Genomic DNA, 13447 nt, shown 5'->3' on the forward strand with positions numbered 1-13447 from the left:
TTTTCAGGCGGATCCTCTGTTGACGTCGCGGGTTGATGACGTGCCCTGGCCAGCTGTCACGCTGCTGCGGCACCTCGCGTGTTCTCGTCCCGCAGATTCCGCAGAAACAACACGAACCGTCCCTGAGACGCGTTTCTGTCCCGAGCTGAAGATGTCTTGGCTGAAAGCCGCGTCCCTCAGCGCCGGGGACGTGTTCGATGAAGATGGAGACGAGCTGAATCTCCAGAGTAAAGAGTGGAGCTCGAACATGGAGAAGCGAGTGAAGGTAAGTTTCCTCCTGCTCCTCCTGCTCCTCCTCCACCTGGAAGCTGCTTCACGGGGCTCATGTGTGTCTGCTCTGCTCCCGGTCAGGATGGGTACGTGGACGGGCTCAATGCCGGAGAGGAGGCGGCGCTTCAGCCCGGATTCAACCAGGGGTTCCGGGAAGGAGCCGCTCGGACTGTGGCTGTGGGTCGACTCAAAGGGATCGTCAGGTAATAATCGATCAAGTCGATCAGTTCTTATTCGACCAAACTTCAAACCTCTGCACACAGATTAACACCTTGAATGAAAGTCAGTTTCAGATCATTACACAAAGAGAAGCAGCAAACTGACTCTATTTGAGAAACTGTAAGAAGTATTTTGTTTTTGTAAAAGTATGAATCAACCTGATGGTTAAACATCAGAGAATTTATCTACGCAAATAACAAATAATGCAAGTAAAGGCTGAATATGGTAAAAATACAATAAAAGGGGGGAAATATGAGAAAAAGACAAATGGTGGTTGTACAACATTAGTAAAATAGTTATATACTTGGTTGCTTACAAATCTTCACAACCCTGACAGATCATAGTCACCTGATTTTGATCAAGTCATTGCAGCTGTACATTTGATACTGATTGTTTTGTGTCTGTGGTTCAGATCAGGTAAGAAATGAGGATTTTAAACATCATCTTATCACGTGGTTTATTATTTCTATTGTTTTTATCTGCACTTTTCTGAGCACACAAATAGAGTGAGGAGAAAAAGCATGTTTCTGTAAGTCTTATCATATTTTTCTGTTTTTCTTTAAACATATAATAAGATATTTAGGGAAAGTTATTTCTATGTTTTTGTTAAACCTTTCCATGTTGAACTATTTAAAAAGTCTGATGTTCTCCAGTAAATATTTCCGCCTCTTTCTCACACAGAAGCATCATGAGTGTTTTTTTGTTCCGACCATTATTGAAGTCTCTTTTCTGTCCAGCAGATGTGGGGCCCAGTCACTCCTCTGAGCCATTGTACATGACGCTGCTGCCTCTTTGTGTGTCTCATCACAGCGCTATATGGTGCTGGTGCCAGATCGAGCATCCGGAAACCCCCGTCCCGGCCCGCGTGACAGAGCTCCTGCAGCGGGTGTCGCAGCACGAAGACAAAATCACAGACGGCATCAGGAAGTCTCTGGAGAATCCTCCGCCCAGCTTGAGCAGTGTCTCTGAGAGCATGGAGGACCTGGAGGTGAAGCAGGCAGATCCCAGCTGCTGTGGGGACGGGGCGTGCGGAGAGGAGACGGAGTGCTGCAGCCGAGGGGACAAAAAGGACCAGGACGTTCCTCAGCGGCCACAGAGGCTCTGCTCGGGGTCAGCTGACCGCTCGTCCTGCTCAGATGAAGGTCTGAGCCTCCTCCTGCAGAGCTGCATGGACGTAGTGTCGGAGCTGGAGCTGCCGGAGGAGCTGCTCAGTCACATACAGGAGCTGAAGAACATCTAGTGGCTGAAGAGCAAGGACCAAAATCAAAGGAGGACAATACTTGAACTATAAACTTTGATAAAGGTGTAAATTTCTTACAAAGCAATTGAATTATTTTGTTGTATATAATGTATAATAGATATTTTCATTCCAGTATTTGCAGAATGTTTGAAAATAAAAATGGATTTGATATAATGTACTGCGTTTCTGTTCTCACACTTGTTTTGAAAAAGAAATGAAAACCCTATTTATATTTCCCCTTTTTATTATTGGTAATAGATATTTTGTAACAATGAAGAATTTCCACAAATTTGCTGCCATATCTTGGAAAGTATTTTGAGCTTTTGCAAAGTATGTCTTCTTCCTTAGTCTTATAAACATAAGCTTTTTTCTGTTTTTGTTACATATTTTATTAATATATAGAAAAGTACAATATAACTTTAATAGACAAAACCAAATATCTGTATCTAAAACCACATACCTCCATATCACCACTTTAAGGATAACCACTGGTTCAACAGCCACTGAAACCAGGAATAAGCACATTGGCTCGAACACAGCATTACGATATCCAAAGCCCCAGTCATGACTAAGTTCTTTATTTATTTGTGAAGTTATTAATGTGAAGTCTGTTGCTCGTCAGTGGTGATGGAACTTCACAAAGCATTGAACTACAGCGGGGTCATCACTTTGGGTCACCTGGACACAAGTTGTTTTCAGTATTTGCATTGCATTTCTGCTCTCCCGGCCACCGTAGCTCCCCGCTCGGCGCACACGCACCGTGCTGACGTCATGACGTCGCTCGGACGCAGCCGTGACCCCGCCGCTCGGGCTGAAGCGTCGCAGATGTTCCGCAGTTTAATCTCCGCAGTTTGACGGAATGTGGCGCAGCGGACGCTAAGCGCAGCGGCAGCGGCAGCAGGGGACCGCGCGGCCTGCGGAGTTTCTCCGGAGTTTCCCCGGAGCGGCGGTGACTCCTGCGCGTGTTTTGTGTTTAGCTTGAGCGCAGCTAACAGGCGAGCTAACTTCAGCTCGAGCTAACTTCAGCTCGAGCTGCAGCTAACGGAGTGAAACCGAAACCGCTCGAGTTCCAGGTTTGTTTGTCTCGTTATCTCAGCTGTCACTTCTCCGTCCTGACTCCAGCTGCGCGGAGCTGCGTTTTAAACCCTCGCACCGGAGCTGACACCGGATTCTCAAGTACAATTTTAGCCTCGTTACCACAGCAACATGTTTTTATCCATACACCATCACGTGCTATTCTTGTATTGGTGGTATCCACCATAACTCTTTACCAATGTTCTGTTCATATGATATTTACACGAGGTACAATAATCCAACGTGCCATCAAATATAATAGAACATGTGTTGTGACAGAAGAGAAACGATTGGTCACTGAACTGTTCTGTTATTCGATTAATCGTGTCAGTCATTCTACTGGTTCCAGATTTTCATATATGCAAATGTGAAGTGCTTCGTTGATTATACAACATCGTGACCTGAATGTGTTTGTTGGTTGGTCATTAAAATTATATTGATTTATTTTTTACAAATCCACGTGGGTCATTCTGTCTCAAGGAGCATTTTCTTTTTTGGTCAGTTATAATGTTTTTTCATATATAATGTTTTTGATCCTTGATGTTGCTCAATGCTTTATATTGAAGAAGATTTTAACAATATCTTCAACAGCCTCATCAGATTTGACCCAGTCATCGTTTAATCATTAATGAAAAAACTTCCATAGCCACGGAATTTGCTGTTACATCCATTTCATCTCAAGTCTTTTAGTAATTCATTCGTTCATGTTGTACATTTTTGCCTTTTTAGGTATCAACCTTCTCACGGCACCTGAACATGGTCACGTCCTGGCTTTAGCAGCAGCTTGACCCCCCTCGCCATGGACTCCTGAAACTCCTCAGGTTCAGCGACTCGTCCGGTCGCTCCGCGGTTGCCTTGGACCCGAGGTCACTGTTCAGCCTACAACCTGTCTGACTTCCCGAGCGAGCGGGAGCGATCAGATGGGGAACAGCTGCTGTCACAATGAGAGTCCCTGTGGCAGCGCGGAGGAAAGAAGTGTTTTATTGAAAAATGATTCCAAGGCCACGGTGCCGGCTGGTGGAGCGGTCGAGGAGGGCACGTGTGGTCCTGACGGAGATGATGACATGAGGTGAGATGACTGTTGCTACTCGGTGGTTTGGTTACTTGTCCGGCTTGCATACACGCACTGAAGTCCGGACATTGTCTGGAGGGGCTGTAAGTGACAACGCAAATATCTGAGTCACTTGCTACTGACGTTTTCCGGCAATTTTCCTGCCAGCCCCCCCAGTGAAGGGTCCAGAAAATGTCAGTGCATATGTGAAAACAGCATGAATATCACAGATACATTATGAATGAGCAAGTTGGCGTGTTGATGGCGTTTCTAGAACGCAACAGACATCAAAGTGTAAGAATACAAATATCTCACGATGAAAAAGAGGTGTCATACACGTAGAAGACGCCTAATGTTCCGAACTGTTCCTGTTGCTGAACGGGTCTGACCCGGACAATCTCCTTCTGCGTTCTGTATATGTGAAAGACAAACTCTTTTGTAATGTTTGGACACAGTTTTCCGAATGTTTTCTGTAGTTTATGTGTGAAATCAGCTACTGTATTACTATATGTGAACTTAAGGAGAAAAACAAACTGTGTTTTAGAGGAGTTGGGGGGGTCAGTAAGATGACTGGATCTCTCTATGTGACTCTGGACTTGATACAGGAGACAAAGATCATTTTACATTTCCACTATTGACTTCATGTCACACTTGACTAGTACTGACTCAAAGGAAAAGCAAACGAAATTTGAGATATGTCAACACTGAAATGTTTACTAAGACAGTTTGTCTTCTCTCTGTCTGTTGATGTAATACATTACAATGTTGGTTTTGACTTAGACAAACATTTCATCTTTACACGCAGAAAGAAGACAAATATTAGATGACAAACATACGCTACGAAAATGCTAGCTTATATTTTTCTTGTGTAGGTTGTGCTATGTGAACAAATCGCTAAGTAGTGCTGAGGTCACAATTTAGAGGAGGGGGTTTCCAGAGATCTTGAAAGGTTTCAGAATGATGCAAAAAACGAAACATTTCACACTCCTGTTGGTGCAAAAAGATACAGATGACAGTTGAAAGCAGAGTTTCCCTGTTTCTTCCCCACCCACAGTACCTTGAAACATCTCAGCTGTGGTTACTTACATATCTACAAGGGGTTTCTGATCTTTATTACTCATTAGTTATTCTACTCGTTTAAATTTCCGTGGAGATTGTCCTGTACTATGTGACGTTTCTCCTCCTCTCTGTGTTCTGCCACTCAGGAAAACCCCCGACAAGGCTGATATGAAAGTGGAGGAGAAGCCTGAGCTCGTGCTGGTGAAGCAAAGTCCTGAGAACGGAAAGACGGAGCCTAATAACACTCGGGAGAACGGACCGCTGAAGACGGAGAGCATCCAGACAGCGACTCCTTCCACTATATGCAAAGGGGTTAAACTCGAAGAAAACTCCACAAGAGCACAAGATGAGGTTGTGAAGGAACCTTCAGATGACGGCGAACAAGCTGAACCTCTGGAAAGCACTTTAAACTCCCAGCAGAAAGTCCTCGCTGCAGCTGACTGGGAGGTTTTTACGGAAACAAATGTGGTGCCAGAAGAAGAAAACCCAGCCTCGGTGCAGGACGAAGTCCCAGATGGTATTTTACTAACAGCCCAGTCAGTCAGCCCTGAAAAGCCTCCAGCGCCTCCTGAGACGACCTCAACCACAGAGCACGTTACAGAGCGCACTTCTCACCATGATGAGGAAGAAGCAGGCTCCAAGGTTATGTTTGACGAAGCTGTAAACGAGCCATCGGGGGAGTTTTCGGCAAATAGTGAAGTGTCGGTGCCAAACACTGAGCCGGCGGCTGCAGCTGGTCAGATGATGTCCATCTCTGTGGTCAGTGAGGAGGCCGATGGAGAGGCTCCCAGCTGGTGAGTCACATGACAATATAAACTCCTCATGTGTAAACTAAATAGAAAACATCTGGGAGAATGAATTCAACAAATTAATGTCAATATGAAGCCAATTACTTTTTGATAAAATTATTCAGCAGTTTGTCTTGAAAATAGTATTAAAAAAACCATTGATTCCTCATATTTGAGAAGAAAACTGTAGGTATTTGACAACTTTGCTTAAAAACCTTAAAAATACATTCAACAAATTGATGAATTGATAAACCGCCCCAAGCAGCTTAAAGACTAGAAAAGCAGAAAAAGTATTAGAAAACATAGAGTTTGTAAGTTGGTCTTCACTTTTGTGTATAAAATAACAAGCTCTTTTTTTCTTGGCCCATGTTCCAGCTTTGTTCCAGGTTTTTAGAAAATAAAACCTCCTCGACGGAGTTAAATAAGAATCTCCACAGCAGCTGAAAGATACTTAAAAGGATAGAAAAGGAGAAAATGAATAAACTAAATAAGATTTACTTTAATGTATTCGATTAAATAAAACTATTTGAATAAAACAATCAGAGAACTTCTAATTACCATTCCATCAAACTGGTGGTCAGTGGTCGATGTTTACAAAGTTCAGGTGAGGTCAATTCTCAAAAAGTCACGAGCTAAAAACACCAGAAACCACTCAACCAGTAAACACGTGATTATTTTTAACAGAATATTTACATTTACACATTTGCACATCCAATATTGTTACCACATGTCTGAGTGGGATTGGTCAACATTCAGTAAATCATGCTTCTCTTGACAGTTTTTCCGTATCAGGGTCACTGTCCAAGTCATTATCCTTTTTATATCTATGGCTGTATTAGGTCCTAGAGAGCAGAGCTACAAGATCAAGTAATTGAGACTGGTTTTTAATTTGATTTGTCAAGTATTTAAAGATCAGTTCTAAAAATAGTTTATCTGTTGATGTATTATGTTGCATTCCTTGTACACGGATTACTTTATTAACCCTGCCTCTGCCTTTGTGCAGTCAGTGATGCATTTCTGTCTTTCGCCCTGTGTCCAGTGCTGTGACGGAGGATTCAGAAGATGGCGGCTCTTTAGTGTTAGAGCAGGTCGATCCTGAAGCGATAGAAAGCCATGATGTGTCTGAGTCCTCTCTTGGATCGGGATGCGACCACAGCGGCGAGGAGCGCGACTCTGTCAACTCCCTCGGGGAGTCAGAGACCGCAGCTCCGGCAGACGCCACAGAGAGGTCAGTCGGTTCAGAGTCAGTGAAATCAAAACAAGGCACTTGTTTGTATAGTGTGTAGATATCTGTTGGTTCTCAGTCTGACCACTAGGGGGTGTAGTGAAACCACAGCTTGTATTGGTGAAGTCATCCTGTGTTTTCATTCTTCTGTTTTTCACACTTTTTTCTTTTCTTTTCTGCAAATATTTGTGTAATTTAATCTCTCAGCATTAAATATTATTCAAGTGACACATTCTGTGTCATTCTGTTGTAATATGAGTTTCAAATATAAAACGTGAAGTTAATGTTTATGTATGTAAAGCAGGAAAAGTAACAGAAATGTGTCACTGTCCAGCTCGAGTGTCAAACCAGACTCTGAGTGTTTGGACACGACCCTGAAGGACGTCTCTTCCTTGGAGAACAACAAACAAGATACTGGGGAGGAAACGATGCTGGAAGAGCAGAATAAAGTTGAAGATGTTGCCAAAATGAAGGAGGATGAAGTGATGGAGGAGGAAGAGGAGGAGAAGGTGGTGGAGGAGAATGCTTCCTCTGAGGCTCAGGCTGCAAAGGATTCTGAGATGCAGGAGATAACTGGAAAAGAGGAGCAGCCGGCAGGAAGTACAGGCGCTGATGTCATGGTTGAAGTTGAGACAGTCCCGGAGAAGGAAGAGTCTGATGAAGCTCACCTGCAGAACAGGTTTGTTAAGATAATTTGCAGTTGCTTCATAGTCCTGACTTTAATTTCCACCTCACACGTAATGTGCTTTCCAAAAGTGAGAGAAAGTGATAACACAGAAGACACAACACAGGAAGTGGCTCTTGTTAATCTTTTGCTTTGAAAGATCTCACATTCTTTCCCAGAGACGGAGATGTGTTATTAATGTGTGTTTATTCAACACTGGCACATCACACAGTAACAAGCAATAATTTACAGTTCTCTAGAGAGTTGGGGCACAGTCACTCATATGTGAAGCGAATACCCTGAATCAAAGTTAACCAAAGTTAAACTCCACGAGAAGCCACGCAGCGGATTCGCTTTGCTACTGGAAGCAAATGTTTTATTCGGCCTCTCGCTCGCAACGATTGGAAGTGGACGTGCTATTCTGTGAAAACTGAAGAAAATGAGTACTAATAATGTTCATCTAAATATTTCATGATTTGGAACATTAGCCACCACATTGATGAATAATTTAATGTGAGTTTGAGGAACAAGGATGTTGAATTTCTTTTTGTCAACAAACAACCCTCTTGTCTTGTCTTGAACCCTCTGTCCTGTCTGTGGCTCTCAGAATGAAGCCCATTGGTTCCTACTGAATCTATAACATGGGTCACAAATATATATAGTATATTGTATATTGTTTTTGTTTTTTAGAGCACCAGAGATTGTGCACATAGGATTGAGTCAAAGAAACTAAACTACACGTTTATTGCAATTGAGGAAGTAGTCACAGTGTCAAAATCGGACATTTGAGGTCAATGGCACAGAGGCATTAGTTACATCATACTTCACCCACAGGGGAAATACTTGGTCTTAAGTTAGTTTTTGCACTTTGTCTTTGTAGGGCCGTATTGAGGTTGTGAGTTTCAGTCACATGTGTTTTTTTTCCCCCTTTTTAGTGATGAAGACCTGTACAGAGGAGCGGAGGAACTCTCAGAGTCTCAAGATGATGAACCAGGACCGACATCTGTGTTTGAAACGACACGTCAGTACCTTCAAATCAACAGAATTTAACTGCATCAGGGATTAGAAACAACGCCACCTCTGTTTTGTCACGTAGAACGCACACAGTGCTCCTTTTGTTCCTCCCATCATGTCTTCTCACTCCTCTCTTTCTCTCGCTCAGTTTTAAAGGTTGAGGACAGATGCAGCTTGGCCCCGGCCGTGGACATTCTGTCGTACAGCGAGAGGGAGTGGAAAGGAAACACTGCCAAAAGTGCTCTCATTAGAAAGGTTGGTGCCTGTAGCTCTTAGGACAAAGTGTTTTCAGATTAAAGCCAGTTGTTTTTTTTATGTTCTCACATGAATGAATTCCTGTGGTGTCCATGTCCATGTCTGCTGCTGCAGGGTTATAAAGAGATGTCCCAGAGGTTCAGCAGCTTGAGGAGAGTGAGGGGGGACAACTACTGTGCACTCAGAGCCACGCTGTTCCAGGTTCTGTCCCTCAGCACCGAGCTTCCTGCGTGGCTGCAGGAGGACGACGCTACCAGGGTAAACCCCCACCTTTAGGAGATCGGATCAGTTGACCAGTGGTTAAAGCTTTATTCCTACAATGTTGACAGAATGAGTCAATGGTCAAACCTGGAAGTGCTCATAGATTATTCCAAGGTGGTCAGCCCCAGTGCTAACGCAGTCATACGAGTGTTAAAGATTACAGAGAAGAATAACTGTGAAGATTCCCCTTATGTTTGTGATGCAACACGATTTTAAAATCGTTTATTAAAACTCCTGTAGTTCCGAGCCCAGGTTGAGAAAATCCTCATATCTAAGAAAAATATACATCTACTAATTATAGTGTAATTTCCTTTTCTTTCACTTTCTCTAACAACTTAAATCTATCAGAGGTTCACAGTCGCTGTGGATGCTAACTGTTAATTATATTTAATCCTTAAAGCACAGGATATATTAAAATAAAAAAACTTTCCAGAAGACTGGATACCTTGTGTAACGTATGTGTTTATGTCATTTTATTGTTTCAGCTGCTGTTTATTCAGCTGATTTGACATCTTACCACAAATATATTTTGGTTACAGCTGCCGGAGCATCTGGAGGCACAGGAAGGTCTCATAAGTCAGTGGACGTTTCCTGGCCAGTGCCTGCAGGGAGACGGAACAGGAGACGTCACCCAGCAGCTCAAAAGCTACATGGAGCTTCTCCGAAATAAGGTAGTGGATCTGCATCACTAACACGCGCGTGATGAGAAAGTATTTTAAAGACACACGCAGTGAGAAAACCACTGCACTACTTCAATGCCATCCGTGTACAGTGAGGGTATTGGTATTCATCCGCAAGGCTTTTGGAAGTGATTGCTTCCACATGTTAGAGGGAGGGCAGTTTCCTCAATGCTGCACGGCTCCGGCCCGCATGACTCTCTCTTTTTTTTTTCCTGTGTTATTAACGCAGCCTTGTTATACTCTAAAGGATTTGCAGGGAAAGACGAACCCTCAACCTCAAAGGCGTAGTTTCAACTGTTAAAACCACGGTGCGTCTTTACTCCGACAGTCTGAGGCCTGTGCTGAGTTTATAGTCGCCTGCTGCAACTGGCGGCTTGTGAGGAGCTGGTGTTTACAGCACAGGGTTTTTTAAGTCAGTGGCTTTAATGAGAGGAAGCTGTGTGCTGCTGTGTCTGAAGGTCTGGATCACATACATAGTGGAAAAGGACTCTGAGTAGAGCACACACACCTTTGTCAAGACCAAACAATCCCACACATCTCTTCAGCACTAATACTAAACAAATAAAATGATATAATCTGCACCAACTTGTTCAAACTCATAGATCTCAATAAATAAGGGATTTTGTTTTACATGAAAATTCACACATTATCTCCTGAGTAATTGAGGAAAGTCTTGAAACATGTATCGTGTTTGCAATGTTAGGGAAAGTAATTAAAAAATTTGCCTGGATCATCTGCCCCTTTCAGCAGAACCTCACCCATATTCAACGTGTACTTCTCCAACACTCATCTCTCCAGCAACTTTGCTGCCAATAGGTTCAGTAACATTTGTTTAATCCTGCTCTAATCCCTGGTTCGCCTCCGGGCTGACCACACCACTTTCTGCATGCCCCCCCCCCTCCTCTCCCTTCCTTTTAAAGGCAAAAAAGGGCCAAAAAACAAAACATAAAAATGTTGCAGATTAAAATTCTTGCTTCTGTAGATGTTGAGTAGTTCCTGAATAATTCTCTGCCCAACACTTACAGTCGGACTGTTTTATCCCCCCCCCCCCAAAGAGAATTTGGTTTTAAATCACCTTTGCTCTCGTGCAACAATCTGGACAGATACTGATGTGGCTACAACATCTTTCACTATTGGATCAGTTCATTTCTGGTAATTGATTAATTACTCGGGATAGAAAATGTTCACAGCAAACATTCACAGGATCTAAAATATCATCTTCAAATTGCTTATCTCATGTAATGATTGTACTGGGAAATTAAAGCTCCAATGGCAGCAAATCCAGCTAAAAACCAGCCAAAGTTTACTTCCATGATTGTTCATCAAAGCAGTTATTGATTCATGTAATTGATTTCTTCCAGTGGCAGGCAGCCGTGGACTGTTCCTCCGATGCAGAGCGGCATCAGCTGTGCGAGCGAGTGTTCCAGGGTGGCGAGGAGGAGCTCGGGCTGCTGGAGGCGCTCAAGCTGCTGATGCTGGGCAGAGCTGTGGAGCTGCACGGCTGCATGCAGGCCGGCGGAGAAGTTCCGCTCTTCTGCTGGCTGCTGTTCGCACGCGACTCATCCGACTGCCCACGCTCCTTCCTCTGCAACCACCTCAGCCACGTGGGCCTCAGTGCCGGGCTGGAGCAGGTAAGAGAAATCCACCAGGGCCTGGTTTGCATTTGTTAATCACTCAACCGCACAGTTAAAGATTGGTTACAATAAAACTCTGGTCATTTTTACATGAACCTTTTATGGTAAACAAAGTCTTCCAGAAATCAGATGCTGAGATTTTCTTCCAGTAAATGTTTGTCACGCTTGGTTAAAAACCAACAATGAATGTGCGATTTCACGAGACTGGATGTGTAACATTCTCGGAACATGACGGCGGAACTTGTCGGTGCTTGCACTGCTGCAGTGTTTCTGCATCATGATGCGTGTGATGAGGAGGTTTCAGCAAGGAGGTGATTTTCCACAAAGAAACCCCACCTCATAAATATCATGTGCTTGAGCCTCTGATTAAACACTGTGTTGTTTGAACTGCATGTTCCTCTGTAACCGTGCAATTATCCCCCTGCTGTGTGCAGGTGGAGATGTTCCTGCTGGGCTACGCCTTGCACTGCACCCTTCAAGTTTACAGACTGTACAAGGCCGACACTGAGGAGTTCGTCACCTACTACCCGGACGACCACAAGGACGACTGGCCGTCGGTGTGCCTCGTCACCGAGGACGACCGCCACTACAACGTCCCAGTGATGGAAGCTGCAGAGCTACACGAGGAGCTCGACTCGAGCTGACTCCGCTGCAGAACAAAAATCTCCTGCCATAAAAACAAAACACTCCTCAGGTTGATCAAGATGAATAGATTTACACCAATTAAAAGAATAGTTCAACATTTTAGGGAAGATGCTCATTGGTCTGCTCAGATGTAAGATGAGAAGATGATGCTATCATGCAGGGTTTCTGCACAGCAGCCGACCCACACAGATTTAGCCGAGATGAGGGAGAAAATAATTCTGGTACAGGTTTATAAAAGAATTGGGAATGATTCTTAAGATGTCGTTAATAAACTCTTATGACTAAGAGATGTAACTTGATATTTTACAGTTTAACCAAATATATAGAGATTGACTTAAGAAAATACTGTACTTTTCCAGTCTTTATGCTAAGATGAGCTAACAAGCTGCTGGCTGTTCTGTCATAGATACAGAAACGAGATATCCGTCTTCTCATCCGTCTCTGTAAGAAAGCAAATAAGCCAATTTCCTAAAATGTTGGAGTGTTTCTTTAAAAAGAAATATGCTGATCGAGACCCTGTACAAGTTGTGGTTTACACACATTTGTACACACTGTACTGTATACAGAGTTTTCTATTTGAGTACATGTACATACAGTAAATGTGTATCTAATAATGTGGGGAACATTTCTTTTGGTTTGTTCTTTTGGAGAAAAAATACGTTTCTGAGCAGCTTCTTAGGTTTTATCATTTTCTCTTTAAAATCTTGATCAAAACATAGTTGAGCTGCCGACGGCACCAGCTCATCAGATGTTTGGTGTTTACACTGGAATTTGGGCACTTTGAGTTGTTTATTTATTCTTTTTCATTTTGTAGTAAAAGCTTTTTAAATGATGTATGACAGTCAGAAGTGAAACGGCTGAATTAGTCTGAGAGGAGTTAGATGATTTATCAGGTTAACACCAGATGGTATCAGAGGACTCTGAAGATGAATCAGCCTCTGTGTCAGAGGTGTGATGTGTGTGTGTACGTCTGCGAGTGTGTGTGTCAAACTCGATGTGTAACATGCTGCCTTTAACCAAGCTGTTCTGAAGGGACAAGAAAAAAAATGTGCCAATGTTGCTTCAGACGCTGGCAACAGTCCAAACCACCAGCCACTGGATTCAGTAGACAAGGCTCGCTTGGTCCTCCATGTTGCCTTAGAAATAATGCACAATAAGAATGAATGTTGGGTGTCAGTGATGACTCCAGGCCAATTCCGTGCCCTGGTTACAGAGCCGGTGAAGGTGATGAGTCAACAGTAAAACAGTGATTATGCCATTTTGCAGGAACGATCTCGCACTGTAATACCTTTGGACGGCATTTAAAAATAAAATGGAAGTACAATTTTTGCAAAAGTGTTGTTTGTCATTTCGACTCCTGTCCAATCA

The 13447-nt window shown here is 43.3% G+C and overlaps 2 protein-coding genes across 3 annotated transcripts; both read left to right on the forward strand.

The window, feature by feature from the left end:
* On the forward strand, nucleotides 1-1907 carry otulina (OTU deubiquitinase with linear linkage specificity a). Its single transcript, XM_035142091.2, has 3 exons — nucleotides 1-265; nucleotides 352-473; nucleotides 1300-1907. Exons 1-3 carry the CDS (start codon nucleotides 152-154, stop codon nucleotides 1727-1729), a joined length of 666 nt encoding a protein of 221 aa, XP_034997982.2. The 5' UTR covers nucleotides 1-151; the 3' UTR covers nucleotides 1730-1907.
* Nucleotides 1908-2520: 613 nt separating this feature from the next.
* On the forward strand, nucleotides 2521-13407 carry LOC118098364. Of its 2 annotated transcripts, none has more exons than XM_035142089.2 (11): nucleotides 2521-2905; nucleotides 3533-3872; nucleotides 5060-5707; nucleotides 6741-6929; nucleotides 7261-7605; nucleotides 8526-8611; nucleotides 8753-8859; nucleotides 8974-9117; nucleotides 9660-9791; nucleotides 11162-11431; nucleotides 11869-13407. In XM_035142089.2, the coding sequence occupies exons 2-11, from the start codon at nucleotides 3724-3726 to the stop codon at nucleotides 12076-12078; spliced, it is 2280 nt and encodes a 759-aa protein (XP_034997980.2). In that variant the 5' UTR covers nucleotides 2521-2905; nucleotides 3533-3723; the 3' UTR covers nucleotides 12079-13407. The 2 variants fall into 2 exon arrangements, with proteins under 2 accessions (XP_034997980.2, XP_034997979.2); XM_035142088.2 differs by having other exon boundaries at nucleotides 2521-2802.
* Nucleotides 13408-13447: the final 40 nt, after the last annotated feature.

Source organism: Hippoglossus stenolepis, chromosome 19 (genome assembly GCF_022539355.2).
Source record: "Hippoglossus stenolepis isolate QCI-W04-F060 chromosome 19, HSTE1.2, whole genome shotgun sequence".
In the NCBI taxonomy this organism is placed as follows: domain Eukaryota; kingdom Metazoa; phylum Chordata; class Actinopteri; order Pleuronectiformes; family Pleuronectidae; genus Hippoglossus; species Hippoglossus stenolepis.

Coding starts and splice junctions, on each gene's coding strand:
- otulina (XM_035142091.2), top strand. CDS start 152: ATGTCTTGGCTGAAAGCCGCGTCCCTCAGCGCCGGGGACGTGTTCGAT. Junction 266..351: donor ACATGGAGAAGCGAGTGAAG/GTAAGTTTCCTC, acceptor GCTCCCGGTCAG/GATGGGTACGTGGACGGGCT. Junction 474..1,299: donor CGACTCAAAGGGATCGTCAG/GTAATAATCGAT, acceptor GTCTCATCACAG/CGCTATATGGTGCTGGTGCC.
- LOC118098364 (XM_035142089.2), top strand. CDS start 3,724: ATGGGGAACAGCTGCTGTCACAATGAGAGTCCCTGTGGCAGCGCGGAG. Junction 3,873..5,059: donor GACGGAGATGATGACATGAG/GTGAGATGACTG, acceptor TCTGCCACTCAG/GAAAACCCCCGACAAGGCTG. Junction 8,860..8,973: donor AAAGTGCTCTCATTAGAAAG/GTTGGTGCCTGT, acceptor CTGCTGCTGCAG/GGTTATAAAGAGATGTCCCA.